Here is a 17,235-nt window from a genome sequence, read left to right as displayed (position 1 = left end):
CTGAAAGCCTGAGAGCTATTGACAGCGCTGTTCTACAATCTGCAAATACAGTGACTGAATCTAAAATACATCCTGAGGCAGCATGCTCATGGCTAGAGCCTCTAGAAGGTGCTACCTGGCACTTCTGATCTTCTTCGTAGAAAGCACCAGCTCCTGGAAATGCACCAGGAAACGTTGCAGAGCCACCTGTACACCTATTTTGACAGTTTTGAATTGTGCTAGTAGGATTATTTTGTACCCTGTATAGTTTTGGTGAATTGTATCCAAAAAAGACAAATTCAAACTAGAACAGCTGTTTAAGAGCTACTACTTTAGTCTACAAAAAGGAAGGCTTAGCGTGCCTATGGTTTTAGGTCTGCGTGGGGAATAAAAGATAAAGTGAACAACATTAAGGTATGCTGTTGATAACAGTGTACATGAGAAAAATAAGGCCAGTTTAAGAGGGAAACACAGCCTTTTTATAATTAATATATTTGGTAACCAAATGTGGAAAAACAGAAAGTCAGTACTTGCATACTAGTACTGACTACCTGAAGACCTACCTGAGGATCATTGGTTGATAGATTGTACCAAATAATAGAAGCCCAGGCATTGGGTAGTTGGCTGACGTTGGAAATCATCACCACAGGCAACGAGCTGGTCTGGTGGAAAGAGCAAACGCAGTATGTAAATGCTGCTATGGAAAGTGTTAGTGCTGGGTTATGCTTTGTTTTCTTTTAGCATCTTCTTTCTTTCTTTCTTTTTTGTTCCTCCACTCCTCAAAATACTGTTCTTCAGCTTGCGGAGCAGGACATGGTTTAGATGTGGACTTGGCAGTGTTGGGTTAATGGCTGGACGTGGTGATCTTAAAGGTCTTTTCCAACCAAAATGATTCTATGACAATGGTAGGCAGCCAGAAGAGTGATCTGTGACAGTCCTTACCACTACCACCTGAAGGTCCATTTTAGGCACACAGGGATGTCCTCAGCCTATAACTTGCAGTTGGTATCACAGACTTTCTCTAAGACATTAACTTAAAATGTGTAATGGAGGGATGTGCCTGCTGGTGCATATGGATTCTGTGACTGGATTTTGTCACTGACTTCAATGGATCCCACAGTCTTTGCTCAGTAAGATGTATTACCTTTGCATAGCATAACAAAATTACCATGACAGCCAGTACTTGGGCTTCTGAAGGGCTAAAAATGTTGCTGTAAACCTGTGCGTACTACTTTCTGTCTCGAACTTCTGAAAATCTCCTGTCTGCTTACGGTTACTGCTGACGACAAAATCCAGGATAGACAGACCTGTAGTCTGGCCCCACAGGTCTGTTCTCATCTGAGGTGCTGGAAAATGCTGTTTATATACTCACTTCCAGGTTGATGGTCAGTCCGTAGAGGCAGACCTGCGTTTCGAAGCTGATGGAGTGCAGCTCCTCGGTCACCATGTGCGGGCCCTGCGGGAGTGAGGGGGTTGGAAAACTGGGAGAGCACAGGTGGCATTTGGCACTGGTTCAGTGGTCCCACTGCTCAGATTACACAATTGGGCAAGAAAAAACATATCCAATATATAAGTAGAGCAGGACAAGAAGTAATTTGTCAGTTTGTTAAACGCTGACATGAAGTTAGTCCAGAACTGGTGTTTTTTTCTGATTAATCTAAAAATCCCCTTGACATTGTTAAAGCAACACTCTTAACTTTTGTTTTTAATTTGTTTAAAACGTTGCTTTTAAACAGTGTTGTGCAGAAGAAGGTAACAGATTAGTTTTTGTGTCTGATAAAGACCATCTCCAACTTTTCCTAAAGTTTCTTCACTGATTGATGATTCCAATTTAAACAAAGATGTTAAACTTCAAGGAGAAACAAAATAGAAACAAGAAGCCACGGCTTTAATGATGAGTAGGATCTCATTTTACAACAGGTTTGTTTTGACTATCCTTAGATGCTACTAACTGAAGGAGTAGAAACCTAAATCATTCATTGAAAGTAAATCTGATTTTTAAAAAAAGAAGGTTTTTTGGACAGAAAAAACCCCTGTTTGATTAAAGTTTGCAGTACAAGCATTTTGTGTTGATTACAAACTAGTATAGCTCTGTAAAGATCTGAATCTCTGCTCCTTGGGGAAACAGATCTTTTGAAATACATTTCCATCCCCAGAAGTCAAAGCATAAAAATCTGTTTGTCCTTTTCCTATTTATTTTTGTCTGTCACATATTTGTTTTGTCAGATTTTCTAAAAGAGAAACAAAAAATCCTAAATAAAAATGTTTCAATTTATTGAAATACTCGGCTTTCAGTCAACGTAAAATAAAATTATTCCTTAGGGAAATGCCTCATACAGGACACTGCAACAGAAGATAGTTGTATAAATGAGAGGTTGAGACTGCAGGAGATCCTCAGGCATCTGAATAATAAATCTGCCTTGATAAACAGAAAATCCAGCTTAGACCTGAAGGCTTTTACATGAAATACTCAACCATCAAATGAGCTCAAATGTTTTAATACAGGTAGAATCAACCTGTATTGCTCAAATAAAGTTAAAAGGGTTGATGAAACTTTCCTTCCCCTCCCGCCCCGTTATGATTTTGCAAAAACTTCATTTTTTTTTTGTTATGGAAAAATCATGTAGGCAAAAAGACACAACTGCATGAAAGGACAAATGGCAGAGAGTTTCCACTTTTTTTTCCTTTTTATGAGGCCAGTCATACTCAACAAGTGCACTCTCAGCTTACTAAACATCCTGTAAGCAAACCAAGTTTTTAAATTATTATATTATGTTAATCAAAAAACCTGCTCATGCTAATGATAATTTCAGACTGTGACTTGACCAAGGAGAAGCCGTTTGAGGAAATCGATTACCAGTGAACTGTCTCACAGCTCAGCTGTCTTAATTCTCCACAACCCTATATTTTATATAGTTATAAAAGCCCTATGTGGGAAGGTGGGAGTAAAATGCTACCAAAAGTAGAGCACCAACATTTTTCCACCTACAGTTTTGCGTTCGCTTGTCTTGATGCAAATGACTTTAAGTAGCAAAGTAGCTGGGAGGCGAGCCCGGAGTTTCAGTCTTGCTAACCGGGTTGTGGGTTATTCCGTTCAGAAACGCCGTGTGAGGCCTTCACAAGTACCTTCTGCGGGAGGGTTTTGGTGAAAATTCTCCGTGCACTTTAAAGACTGCTGGTAATAACTTTTGTGCTTGTATAACTACACTTATTTGGACTGTGATATCAGCGATTTTGGGGTTTATTTTAGATTTTTTTAAGATTTCTTTTTAAACTCGTCAATATGACGTTACCCTCAGCACTTCTACTGTGCAAAAAAATTTACATGGGTGTGGAGATACCTTACTCCAGTACAGGCAACTTCACCTCCTAGGTCACTAGATGCATTCACAGAAGCATCTTATTATTTCAGTGACCTTGGGAGACACTGGTGGCCTTGGTGGCCCTGTCCTGGTGGCCTCGGCCAAGGCTGAATCCTTGAACACAAGCTGATAATGCTGATTTCTGTTCTCTGCAAAGCAAGAGCATATGGATTTTAAGCTCCTCTGCCAGCAGGTACATGCGTGTCTCTGAAGTCTGGGTACTGCAAATACCTGCTGGTTTGTGAGGGTGAATATGTCACCACATCTTGTCACCACCAGAGGGGAACCTACCACCGGGTTTGGATGAGTATTGGTGAACTAAGCACACTGGTCCTGCTTGAGGCAAGCAAACTTCTTTGATGCAAATATGATTATACCCTTACTTCAGCTGTAAACTTGGCCAACAGGATATATATTCAAAGGACAGTTCCTACAGGAGAAATAGTTTCAGCAAAAAACTCAAAAAGCTTATTTTTCTCAAAATGTTAATGACCGAAAAGGCAGCCTTCAAGAGGAATTGCATGCATTCATATTATTACTTCCTCCTTTCTATTGTAACTTTTAAAATATAAATATTTAAGGTATGTAATTTAAACTTATATGAGTAGTTCTGAAAAGTTCTCATTATACTATCAGATGATAATTGGGTCCTATACTTACTGTAAGAATAATGTGTATTTCAAAATCTAACAACATATGGTTGCCTTTGGATTTAAAAAAAATCCAATCTGAAATAATTGAGAGAGTAACCAAAAATAACATGTAAAATAAATGCACAAACCTCGTTTCCTTTGCTTCCAGCACTTGATTTCATTTCTTTGGGTTGCTGTATAAAACAAAAAGATATTTATGTGCCAAAGAAACTATAGACAGAAGTACACGTAAAGAACCTCATTTGTAACCCTGATGTGCTTCATATAATAAGGTTTAATTTAAAATATACAAATATGGTGTAATTAAGGCTATGACAATATGTCTTTAAAAGTCTATTCAGTGAATAATTTTTTGATATTTTTTTAAACATTTTTTTTTAAGTAAGTTAATGTAACAAAGTGTTAATTAGGGTGCTTGCAAAGTGCATAATACACAAAAAAAAAGAACTAAAGACTGTCAATCTCCATGTCCTTTTGCAAGAATACCCCATGGCCCTGCATCTGTGCTTAAGCCAAAAAAACCCAACCCATATTTCCTCTAGACAATTGTGGTGGTGTTTCGTGGTGGCTGTTTGTCTGTCTTGTTTGTTTGTTTTTCTTCTTTTTAACAGAACTCAGTTTCTGAAAAGCTGTAATTCAGCATTACTAGTTTTTTCTTTTTATGGCATTAATTAGGATTTGCTTTGTCATTTCTGTGAAAATATATAGTCTTATTTTATGGAAGGGATAAGTACAGAACAGGATAAAGAGGTTAAGAATAAACTTTCTGTATAAGGAAAAAGAAAATGAGTGTAGACTTGACAGTAATATAGTTCTCTCTGCATAGTTTTTAAAGAATCTTTCATTTCTTTGCCAGAGGCGTACAACCAGACAAAAGCATTCAAACTTACCAAATGTCGAAATTCTACTGACAGGCTTCCATTTGCGGACTCATCCATGTTCATCGCTTTCACGTGCGTTCCGCACAGAACAAATCTGCGATTACTATGGAGGACATTACACTTACGCACTCAAATAATATTGTACTGGATAATTTAAGAAACGTGGTATTTTATTTTCTTACCTTACAGTTGAAACATTCCTGAAATAGAAGAGGGGAAGGAACAGATTGTGAGTCAGTAAATGTGTAAGTCATAACTTGTACTGAGAAACATATCCCCAGAGTAGATTTTACCTTGTCAAAGTTAATTTGGATTACCAATACAACTGCAGTTTTTAAACTAAAGAAAACTGGCTAGCTTGCAGCTTTGGAGAGACAGAGTCCTGGTTCCTCTCCTGGTGTTTTCCATCCTTCTTTTGGGTCAACACCCAGGTCTGTGTGCTCAAGGTGTTTTTTAGGGTCCTGCAGAAGGTGGCTGGGACCTGGGGATGGTGGGTGGTGAGGACTTGGGTCACCTTTGCTGATTTTTGAAGTCAGACCTTGACAGCAAGTCTTCTGTGTCGTGTTTTATCGTGCTAGGGTGCCCTGAGCTATCTGTGACAGAGCTGGCTCTACGGTGCTGGGTATTGCTCAAAATACAGCTTTTGTGTGATGCTACTTTTTCAGACTGACAAATTCTATTTAGCCTTGAAGCAAATCTTAAATAGACTTCTTGCCTCCAATTTCAAAATGTCAATAAGACATAGCAGGGTTTTTTTAAAGAAAACACAAATAAATCTTCCACATTAAAAAAACAAGCATTACCCTGATGTTTTAACTTTTTCTTTTTTCTTTGAGTAACTTCTAAATCAGCTAGAATAGCCATTAGAAAACTTTGTGTCTCTGTAGGGAGAGAGCGAATATCCTCCCTTTAAAGTTTTCTTACTTGTCAATAGTTGCTTTCACTCTGATCTGGTAGTTCAGCTCCGGCAATTTAATCAGCAACCTTCAAAACAGAAAATGGACAAGTGAATATGAACAGAATAAACTTCTTACTAGAAAATATTAGAGAGCAGTAGCTCCACATTAAAGTATCTGAAATTATTACAATCTGAAAACAGATTAGGCATTTAGGATTATGAAGGAGTTTCTATCAGATTCTTTTTCCTTACCTTAATTTAACAGTGAACTGTATTAACGTTTTAAGAACCATTGGCCTCTGGGGATGCGTTGGCATACAGGGCTGCCTTTCGACCACAAATGAACTGTGTGAAAAGAAGTGAAACAAATAGATTGTTAGGAATATTCATAAACAAACTGGTATATATAGGAGAAAAAAAAAAGTGCTGGTATCTCTAAGAGCTGTTTCTCTACAGCTGCTGAAGTGGGAGATACATGTTCTAACTCTCAGTTCTCGGCATGATCGAGTGGTCTAAGTAACAGTTGAGTTGTTCCCATAAGAAACGGATATTTGGAATAAATTAAAAGTCAAACCAAACCAAATTCCATAGTCCTAAAATATCAGGCTGATAAAAGTATGGAAGACTGAGACTTTTACCAGAACCATAAAAGAGAGTATGAAAATACACTGAGCCTGGCTCTAATGAAATGAAACAATCATTTTATCTTTTTTTTTTTTTTTAATTAAAAAAATTGACCTTGTTTTGCTTTCAAATAGTCATTTGAGGTATATCTCTAGTATAGCCAGTACGAAAGGCACAAGGAATGATGATAATATTTTATATATTAATAGAAGAGTGAATTGGGCTGGGGGGAGGAATGGGGGAAAAGGAAAGCAAGGAACAAATTAGCACCCTGCCACTTTACTTTAAATATATTTATACATATGTATATATGTGTGTATATATATATATATTTTAACCATGTTGTCTCATTGTTGCCAATAAATTAGTGTCAGTGCATTATGTACGTTGACAATGGTTTACGCACTTGCGGAAAAGATTGTAGAGCAGAAAGTTGACTTTTTCCAGCAGCTGAGGTCTCTGCACTGGGATAGGGTCCCCATCGTACGTCAGTCGGGTCAACAGTTCGTCCAGTTTTTCCAGTTGCCTTCTAACTTGAAAGAGACTCTCTGCCAACAGCGTAAAGCTGCAGCAAGACAAAAAATTTAGTTTGCGATCTTTGAAGTAAGCCATTTCTTAGAAAATAATGGTTCCTGAGGTTCCTGCTTAGGGAAATCAGAATTGAGACTGATTGGTGCTTTCTAGCTTTATCCAAACTCACTTCAATTCCATCCGTCTTTTGTTTACAGGAGCATAAAAATATATCAGGCAAATTACTTACTTTATTTTGAAATATAAATATTTACACAACAGGCCTCATCAACGGCAATGGAGCACCATCTTTGATAATTTGGAAGAAATATGTATAAGTGGTCCTGATGTTTTTACATGCAGGGCACTTGGGTCACTTTTAATTCTTTCCTACAGTGCAGTAGTTTTGCAAAACGTGCTCTTTAAAAGGATAATATTTATATACAATAAGCAAGTTACCAAGACTGAAGAAGTGTCAAAACAACAAGGAAAATAAAATCCAAACACACTTGCTAACAGTTTAATAGGGTGCGTGTCTATAAAACCACATTTTGGAAGCTATTTTTAACCTCTTAATTGGAAAAATATCAGTGAAAAAAAAATGGGGGGAGGGCAGCAAAAAAATACTTTTTTTTCTTCAAATTGAAAGGGTTCTTGATTGGTTTCCTTCCTTTTTCCTTCTTATTCTTTACGTTTTCCAGAAGATGAGTTTGGGAGAGAAATAACCAGGACATTGACATTCTCTGGCTGCATTATATTTTAAAATACAATGCCATTTTCTTTTTTATTTGCAATCGCTTTTAGAATTGCCACCACAAAGACTCCTGCCGTTCAATTCCTCCCTAGTTTGAAGTCTGGAGGAGTGATGTACCTAGTGAGTCAAAGTATAAGGCGTCTATATCTTGCGAGACCAAACTCCCCCTGTTCTCAGTGACAAAGTCAGTTCTTACTAAAATAAAACTCCCGAGAGGGTACGTATCATCTATCTGGAACAATCGCCAAAGCAAAAAATGAGTGACTGCCACGGCTCAGGCTCAGCAGTTGTTATTAATGATTCTGAATTATTGTGAATAGCAAATATTATCCACCAAACCAGATCTTTTGTTGTTGTTATTTACTTGCTTAGCTGCTAGTGAATTTGCCGCTATGGTAAGGCAGCGGGTGTAAAGGAATGCTTGTTTTGCGCGCAGCAAACTTCCTGTGGTTTTGGGTGGAAACGCGAGCGCGGGGCTGGGTTTTACCAGTTCTGGAGCTGGTCGAGGCCGCCGTGGAGCGGACCCCCGATGCAGGCGATCTGCTGCCGCCTCTTCCAGTCCAGCAGCTCCTCGGTCAGCATGTTGCTCATGAGCACGTCGATCTCGTGAATCACGCGCCCTATTTTGCTGAGCACCTCCTGTCAAATGGGAAAGGGCACAGCCGCGCGATTCGGTGATTAGCATGAAGTGCTCGTTACGTTTCTTTCAATTACTTTGAAACTAACCGTATTTACTCCCCCCAGCTTTATTCTCTTTAAGTCAGAGGTGACTGGATTCACCACCCATGGGATTTGATAATTAATCCTGAATCTCTATGAGCTCTTCCTCAGTAAAACTTCTTTTTTTGGGGGGTGGAAAGGAGTATTGTTGTATTCTCTGTGGGCATAACACCTCCAAGGAGTTGATTTTTACAAATACCGCTAAGGTCAAAAAGTTCTCCTTTTGTTTTGTATCATATCCAGGGCACTGTTTTGTTTTTTGGTTTGTTTTGTTTTTTTTTTTCTGCTTGCTTGTATCTGTAAAAAGCACATGGACTCAAACAAATTGCCTAAATGTGCTGTTTTCTGTGCCAGCAAAGAAGTGGTCAGGGGAATATTTGTTGTATTTGCAAGTCTTGGTTACTGAGCAAAGCAAAGTATAATTTGGGAGCGGGGGGGGGATTGGTGGGTTTTTTTGGTTATTGTTTTGGTTTTTATTTTTTTTTTTAATTTTCTGTTTGGTTCATTTTTTTTTTCCATTATTAGATTACATATACTCTGAATACCTGTTGCTTACTTTAAAAAGAATAATTGACAACTAAGTTATCCATTTAGCGCGGTACATAAGAGGTCCTGTGAGTTGACATCCCCACCTCCTTTCTAAGGTGTGCAGACCCTTATCCTTGATTGAGCCATCGCTTAATTGCCAATTTCTAAACTGCTACTCAAAATCACCCCCACCCACCCAAAACCTTTTGTGGATTTGTACCTCCTGTGTTATTTGTCTGCTCTTCTGAGAGGAGAATTTTAAAAAGCACACATATGCATTTGGGTATTTGGTGTGGGAATAAGGGGAGAAAGCGAACAAACCACAAACGACAGAACACGCCACTGACCTTTCTCTTGTAATCTAAAGTGTTGAGCATCGCCTGCAAGGCCAACATTTCCTGCTTAATGAGGGCGCTGTTTTTGTCGCTCTGCTCTGCAGGGGGATGAAAAAAATCAGTATAAATGCACGTGGGTGCATGTGCGTGCTTATAAAGGGAGGAGGGGAAAAAACCACCACCAGACCACGGTGTTGATTACAGACATCAGTAGATTATGTAATAGTGTGTTTTGTTTGAATGGACTAACTTTAGTACAAGTTTAAGATAAGGTCTTACTACTCCACTCTTTAGATGTGCGTGTGGAACAGGAGAAGGTAGAAAACATAAGGATGATACCTAGAAATCTAGAAATTTCTTATTCTTTTGCATGCTCAGGTGTATTATGTACATCTGGCTTGGACTGATGATTGATCTGTGCACCACTGCAACGTGCTCGTGGTGTCAGCAGTTAAGACTAAAGCTCTTTGGGCTGAGAGAATGGAGGTTGGGCATTTGAAAAGGAGATAAAGCATTCATTGCTGTGGGGATTGCAGCAGCCAGGAGTATTGGGTATATCCCCCTCCCTGTTATTTTTTTTCTTCTCTGGATCATGCATTAGTTTCAAGCTTCCCCAAGCTTGCCCTGTGCTCATTATTGCCCCTTTTGCTCTTCTTGCATCTTTCATGCTACCTTCAAAAAAGAAATTGGTGCCAACTGTGTCTCTGCTAAGCTCTGGTTTGACACCTGACTGTTACATTTGGGTAGATGTTTCAATAACCAATTGTTCGCACACATTTAAGGTACTGCAAGCTGGCTGTGCTGGTTTAGAGCATTTGTTGACATAGTGAAATTTGAAGCCCTGGTTTTTTTTATATAAGCGTGTTTTATTTTGTAAGCAGGGCAGGTTGCAGTCATCTTGCGTGGTCAGTAATTATGACCGGCCTGATGACTAATGACTTATTAAACCATGGAAACTTGATCTCTTCCAGCCATATATCCAGCCTTAAACATATTGGCATGTTAAAGAACTTGGACGTTTTAAGCCTTTTTAAGTCTTTGCTTGTTCAAATGGAGATAATATGAAGATATCTGGGCTGACACAAGTGGACCTCAGTTTCTTTTCTGAAAGAGATCCACCAGGGCTGTTGCCGTGTGCGGATCTCAATCATCGCAGGCTGGTCAAACATGCATTCAGAGTGCTTACCAGCTGGTTACCACCACTGCGGTCAAAAAAAGAACAGAAAGCCAAGTTAGAGGCTAAAAAATCACTTCTGAACAACTCTACTCTGGGAAATAAGAGGCTCTTCTACACCCTGCCAAGGAAGGGCCATGTCCAAGGGGAAGAAATTGAAAAACAGGTTGTTTAAATTAAGGAAACTACTACTTTTCATGCCATTATGCAACTTATCTACAGAAAATTACTATACTTGCTCAACAAGATCCTATTAACCCTCTTAACCCCAAAAGTAACTGTGTTCCAAGACAATAACTTTATATAAACTAAAAATCTGGTTTTTATGTTTACATCTATTATCTGAGGTAATGCTCAAAAAACCCCTGATGCTGAGGTCTATCTGTGGAATCAGCCATTTCCTGGAGAATCTAAAAAGTATTACAAAAACTCTTACCTAAGCTTTGTATTGTTTTATACCTGAAGTCAAATTCCTCTTGCAAGTCTTCCAAGTATTTGACATCTTGATCAGTCATCTTTCCCACCGAAAATAAAATAAAATTATTCGGGTATTCATAGTGACATAAAAAGGAGTTTGTTTTGTGAGGGACAAATGTATAACGTAGTATTTTCCTTTCTTATGAATTGAAAATCCCTAAACAGTTTTAGGAAGTCTGGTTTACTAACTTGTAAACTTTTAAAAAGACAATTGAATTAAAAGTGCACATTTATAACTACGTAATTATTTTACTTGCTCAGAAAGCCAACTATTATCCTCTCTCCCACAGTCAAACAGTAGTTGATGCAATGACGTACTGGAAAGTAAGAATGATTACATTTTCTCTGAGAAAAATTGAAATTATTATGCCAGTAATGTAACTCTCTTCTTGGACCTTTAAAGCAGGGCAAATGGATAATTTTGCACTGACTTACTGGAAATTGAAATGGGGTGTGCAAAGCCAAGAAAGGTGAAGCACAAGAGGGGAGCAGAGCTCAGAGACTTTATTTAGAGAATTACTTAAGATTTTGGGTGAAGAAATGAAACATTCTTGCTGCTTTGGCCTTGTTTTCATATGTACTACAAAAAGTTTAGAAGGTGTTTTCTAGTAACCAAACCATGATAATACAAAAAAAGAAAAGACACATCAAAAGAAGGAAAACAAAACTGTAGGAAATAATCTGTTTGACTTAGAAGGTTTGTTTCATAGGAAACCTTGATTCTGCCAACAACTCGTAAACAATCCTTTTTAGTTCCCTGAGATATGCATGTTAAGTGTTTGTGAAAAAAAACAACAAAAACCTCACTTGCTAAATTAGGACACACAGAATTTGCCATTTTGGTTTCCTCTTTATTTTGGAGACTAAACATTTAAATTATATGTGTAACATATGAAATTACATACACAAGGAGCTGGCTGATTTCTGTGTTCAACTTAAATACCTGCTAAAAAAACCCTTGTCTCTAGAAATCATTCTCATTTTCACTGTTTTTCCAGGGATGTCTGTCTGTTCCCCCCGGCAGAAGGAGCAGCATGGTTGGCTGCTGCTGCAGCTTTGGTTTTGCTCTGCAACCCTTATGACTTTATATGTAGATAGAGATCTAGTATCACATTCTTCTAAAGCTAGCTTTATCCTTTTAAGGGTTTCATAGCATCACAGAATAGTTTGGGTTGGAAGGGACCTTCCAAGCTCATCCAGTCTCACCTCTGCCATGAGCAGGGACATCTTCACCCAGACCAGGTTGCTCAGAGCCCCATCCAGCCTGGCCTGGGATGTCTGCAGGGATGGGGCATCCACCACCTCTCTGGGAAACCTGGGACAGGGTCTCACCTCCCTCAGGGGCAAAAGTTTCTTCTTCCTGTCGAGCCTGAATCTCCCCTCCTTTAGTTTAAAACCATCACCCCTTGTCCTATTGCAACAGGCCCTGCTAAAAAGTCTGTCCTGATCATTCTTATCAGCCCGTTTTAAGTATGGAAATGCCACAATAAGGTCTCTGTGAAACCTTCTCTTCTCCAGGCTGAACAACCCCAGCTGTCCCAGCCTGTCCTCATAGAAGGTTTTATCTCTCTAACCCTTCTTCCGCATCTGGGGAGACACTGCTGAGAGAGCACTACTAGGACATCTGTTCAGTACACCAGAAGTGTTGCTCCTGAGTGGCCCAGGGACTTCAGCACTGAGACTGCTGCAAAGCTGAAAGGAGAGGTGGGACAGCAAAAAGGCCACAAATAATCTGAATTCTTATCCAGCCTTGAACTGAATGGGCAGGTATTCAAGGTCTGAGTTTTCAAGGTCTCTGTGGGACACAGCTACAGGTATGCCTCTGTCCTCTATAGGAATCCCCTGGAGAATCATTAGCATCAGCTCCCAGTGTTCTTCTGCCCTCATGTCTCCAAAACATGTAATTATGTCAGGTGGCTTTCAGCTTTACTACAGTCTTGGTACGTAACTTGGAGGTCCCAAAGGGTAGCTACTGCTGGCCCAAATGAAAGAGGTAAAGTTACAGGAATACATGTACTGAACCCCACATCTTTTTTAGAGACAGTAGGTACGTTCTTCTTGCGCTCAGTGGTCTGCATAGGGATGAGTGTGATAGCTTTAAAATAGGGAGCTCTCACACTGAACCCAGAGCAGCTGTGAAAACCTGAGCATGCAGGTATGTCCTGAGTAGCTGGTCTGGACTGAGGTCCTCAGAAGAATGGAAGCTGGTTGGTGCAGCTTGTCATCAAAACTATTTGTGCAACCCAGCTTAATGATAGTTCAGGTATGTATGAAAATCACAGCTGCATAAACAGCAAACAGGATCAAAAAAAATACCTGAGCGCTGTTCTTGATGGCTGACACTTTGTGTTCTACGTTCCGTTGTCGTTCTGAAACCACAGAGTTCTGCAGAGATTTCTCCAGTGGCCCCTGGAACACATGGAACAGATAATGGGAGGATGAGGAATAATGAGTGATTGTAACTGAATGGCGACTTCCTGCACAGGGAGGGGATTCAGACACTGGTCTTCAACCGGCTGAAGACTGGTGCAAACAGACAAAGCTGCTTAGTTCCACGGATTTGAAGAACATGCGGCTTTAACTTTGAAATCCAGAAGGTGAAAGGGTGTGAGTATACTGCAAACATTAAACACCTAGTCAATTCAAGAAACTGAAAGATAGATTATTAGATTTCTGAAAAAGACCCATGTCACAATGCTTATATAAGAATATGTATTATATCCACAGGTGATTAAAAAGAACACATTTGACTTAAAAATTCTGTCTGGGTTTTAACCATGTAACAATTTCCCAAAAATAAGTTTTACATGTAATTTTTAAGTTTATTTCTTCAAAAGTGAAAACTATCAATGCCTTTGTACCATATCAGATGGAATGTCTTTTGCATGGCATAAATAATAATTGATGCCTTGCATAATTTAAAATATATTTACAAAGAATAATCTTTTTCAAGCCTTTCATACAGATTAAAGTCTTTGAAGATTAGCTGTGACACTTATAGCAATGTTTGCGGCAGTGGAGCCACTAAAGAAGTAAAAACGTGAGTTTAAAGGGCACCATTTGGCAACTCCTTGTGCACACAAATCACTCCGGTAGAACGAGAGGACGGGATGTGGTCCTCAAAGCACGTGGGCAGATTAACAAAATATAATTCATTACCTGTACAGGCATGCTAGCTGCAGCCAATATTCTTCGTTCTTCTCTTAAACAGTTGGAGATGATTACTGCTATATGCATGGGATTACCATGATATTTGCCCTGCAAGCACAAGGAAATACAGCTTTTAAAGATTCAGAATTCAGGGTGTCCCTCTGGCAATCACAACGTGTTTTTGTGTCTACAAGCAGCGGCGTGAAGAGACTCCTGTACTGCTCTTGACCTTTCTTAGTGCTGGTTCAGCCTGGCCACGCAGCAGCGCTTTGTGCCATTGTCATAGAATATTCTTAACAAGGTTCCGCAGAGATTATAAAGATACAACTCGGAGATATACATGATTTGGAGATCAAATTGCTCTGCTGCTAACACAGCTGTTTTGAAAGGGCTTTCCTGTCAGCCTGTTCTGTGCACGATTTTATCATGTCTTCCATTTTCAGTAGCATGTAGCGCTTCTGCCAATAAAAAAATGGTTAGCGTATCAATACGGTAATGATGCAAGCAGAAAAGCCTCCTCAGCATAAAGCACAAGACCTAAATTTTAATATCTATGAATATTTTTTATCCTTCAATAACTATTGTGACTAAGATGAAGGAAGAAGCAGCACTTGTGCCAAGCCAAAGAACAAAAAGTCTCTATTTTTACAGCACCATAAGCAAGGTGCAGTATTGCTGATGTGTGACTGAGGACTGGGCACAATTTGAACAAATATTAGTTTGTGCTGGATTTATCAAATTGGAATGACTGAGGACTCTCAAGCAGCATCTTTCACAGTGATGTATTTGTTCGATGTTTCTGAATATCCTTCATGCCTTCTGTTCAGTATTCACCTATAATTCATTTATTCAGTGCTCATACAGTTTTCAGCCACTTGTTAGAATTAATCCAGTTTTTTATTTTTCCTGTACGGTTGCCACTTTTGGACTTTTTCTATTTTCCCCTCTTTCTGATTAGTATTTATTCTCATCATATTTTGCTGCCACTTGGAACTTCATTTATTCTTGCTTTCTCTGAATGTGACAATAAGTTTATACATACTCAAACCGACGCTCTATTTTCCTTTGATATCTCATACCAATTGTTGTATTAGAAACAAGGGTGTGAACACATCTGAAAGAAATGTGAACACGCTGCTTCTATATTCCAGCTATTACTATGACAGTTATGAACTAGACTGATTTTAGGAGTTTCTCTGGAAAAAAGAAGTGGTAACACTACCCCAGGACACATTGTCTCTGATGAAACGCTCAGTACTCCCTGTCTTTGCGTAGCATCAGGATGTAACTTTGGGAAGGGAATGTGGGAGATGGCTACGATCTTCCTGCAGAAGATGGAGTGGAGCTTCATGGAGAAGTAAGGTAGTGGTAGGGTCCAGCAGCAGCAGCTGGAGAAAATGAATTGCAAAGAAACGCTCATGCTCCTCTCTGTCTGCTTGTTTTGGCTGTGGTGAGTGGTGGCTCTAGGCCAGTCTCATCTATCAGCACCTCAACTAAAGGAGAAAAAAGAATTCCTGGTTTTAATAATGCTTGAGGATGAAAGCTGTGGTGAGAAATCTGTGACTAGAGTTAACCCATCGATGTGCATATTAATTCCTCAGTTAATGTCTGTTTATTTCTGCTTGTTGCTGTTATTTTATTTTTTTTTTTCTGGTAAGACAAGGTCCCACCTTCCACATAGATGCTAATATAATGAGGTCCATACCACACCTTGGTGGTTACAGGCTCTTGGAAACTACAAAGCCCAAGGAGTGTTTAGTCCTGGCGTACCACTGCCCAACAGAATTGGAGCACTCTAAGGTTTGATGGTTGCCTTTTGTCTTTGCCCTTTGACAAAAAGGAGTCAAACAAAAGCTATTTAACGAACTCAAGAAGAAACAAAAATCCCTTCTTGGAGCTGGAAAATGCATTTATGTAGAAGACGCTCTTCTTCTGACAGTGGGATGGTTTAAAATCCCCCAGATAAAATGCCAGTATTGGGGACTTTCCTAGCATTTCTAGAAACTATTCATATGCAAAACTTTAAAAGGTATTTCTCTCTATCATTTTCTTTGTTTCATTAAGAGAAAACCGTCTGAATCAAGAGATGAAGTGGAAATTCTTTTTTTTTTTCTCCTTTCTTCTCTAACTCATAAAGCTCTAGTTATAAGCTGTGCCTGTAGTGATTCCCATACTTGGGCCTGTCTGGTGCTTGCTCAAGTCTGATTCGGTTTGAACAGACACCATCGAGTTGATGAAGAAACTTCCACCCATCTTCCTGACAAAAGCTGGAATAATGATGAATCTGCAGAGGTAATTTGACTTCAGAATGTGCCAGCCAATATTGCCTTATTATCTGTCTACTGCCAGATCTTCCTGCCCTGCACTTACAGTTTGTTGAGGACAGAATTTGCTCAAGATAACCTTGGCTTTTGAATGACTAACTGAAAATCATTTCCCATCATTGAAAGAGCAGTAGAGTTGGAAAATAAAGGAAATTTAACCAAAAAAAGGCTTGAGAGAGGGGAATTCTTACACAGTGTGACATGAGCGTCGGCAGCTAGGAAAGGAGGAAGGGTGTGGATTCTGTAGTTATGCAAAACTGTTTTATTAAGTTTAGTTAGAGAAAACTTACAATCATCTTTTGATAAATACTAACAAAGAGAAATTGAGGATTCACTTTTCACCTGAAGTTTCTAATAAAAACTTTAGTCTTATCTGCTAATACTACTCTAATTCGGTTGTTCTTAGAAATTTTCTTTCTCCTGCCTTCTGCTTTGATGAGGACGTCCCTGTCATGATTTACAACAAACAATAAGTGATCTTATTTGGACTGTCGTCTTCTCAACAACTACCAGCATGATGCTTGATTTAAGCAAATGGGGGAAATTAAACTTTCATTCTGAACAGGTGAAAATTTTCTGCGAATGCCAAAGACATTTCCTCAGGAGAAAACTTTCCTACCACAAGCCAGCACGCACTGTGGCTGCTCCAGGCACAGCTGTTGTGATAGTATCTTACTAGATCATGGAGAAAAACAAAGCAGCATTTCTGCAAAAAAAAACCCACAACAATTTAGACGTTATAGTGTGGAGGGTTTAGACCCTTTAGCCAAATTTTAAAACAGTCTGAAATATTTGCGGTATGTTAAGATGCATGAAACAGTGGTTGAGAAATGCAGGATTTGATTCTCTGGGTTGTGAGATCATGG

General features: G+C 39.1%; 1 protein-coding gene across 1 annotated transcript in view; it reads right to left on the bottom strand.

Annotated features, from left to right (window-relative positions):
- STAT4 (signal transducer and activator of transcription 4) overlaps window positions 1-17,235 on the bottom strand; it is a 35,150-nt gene that overhangs the window by 8,809 nt on the left and 9,106 nt on the right. Inside the window, exons 3-15 of the mRNA XM_080346712.1 lie at window positions 14,055-14,153; window positions 13,212-13,304; window positions 10,855-10,933; window positions 9,257-9,342; window positions 8,149-8,300; window positions 6,804-6,962; window positions 6,026-6,118; window positions 5,800-5,859; window positions 5,058-5,075; window positions 4,885-4,978; window positions 4,123-4,167; window positions 1,352-1,435; window positions 543-641 (exon numbers count right to left, since the gene is read on the bottom strand). Of these exons, the coding sequence (XP_080202838.1) occupies window positions 543-641; window positions 1,352-1,435; window positions 4,123-4,167; window positions 4,885-4,978; window positions 5,058-5,075; window positions 5,800-5,859; window positions 6,026-6,118; window positions 6,804-6,962; window positions 8,149-8,300; window positions 9,257-9,342; window positions 10,855-10,933; window positions 13,212-13,304; window positions 14,055-14,153 (1,161 nt within the window). The remainder of the gene's footprint in view (window positions 1-542; window positions 642-1,351; window positions 1,436-4,122; window positions 4,168-4,884; window positions 4,979-5,057; window positions 5,076-5,799; window positions 5,860-6,025; window positions 6,119-6,803; window positions 6,963-8,148; window positions 8,301-9,256; window positions 9,343-10,854; window positions 10,934-13,211; window positions 13,305-14,054; window positions 14,154-17,235) is intronic.

The sequence above is a fragment of the Nesoenas mayeri genome, assembly GCF_963082525.1.
Source record: "Nesoenas mayeri genome assembly, chromosome: 6".
Taxonomy (NCBI): Eukaryota; Metazoa; Chordata; class Aves; order Columbiformes; family Columbidae; genus Nesoenas; species Nesoenas mayeri.
This window is presented reverse-complemented; position numbering and strand designations above follow the sequence as displayed.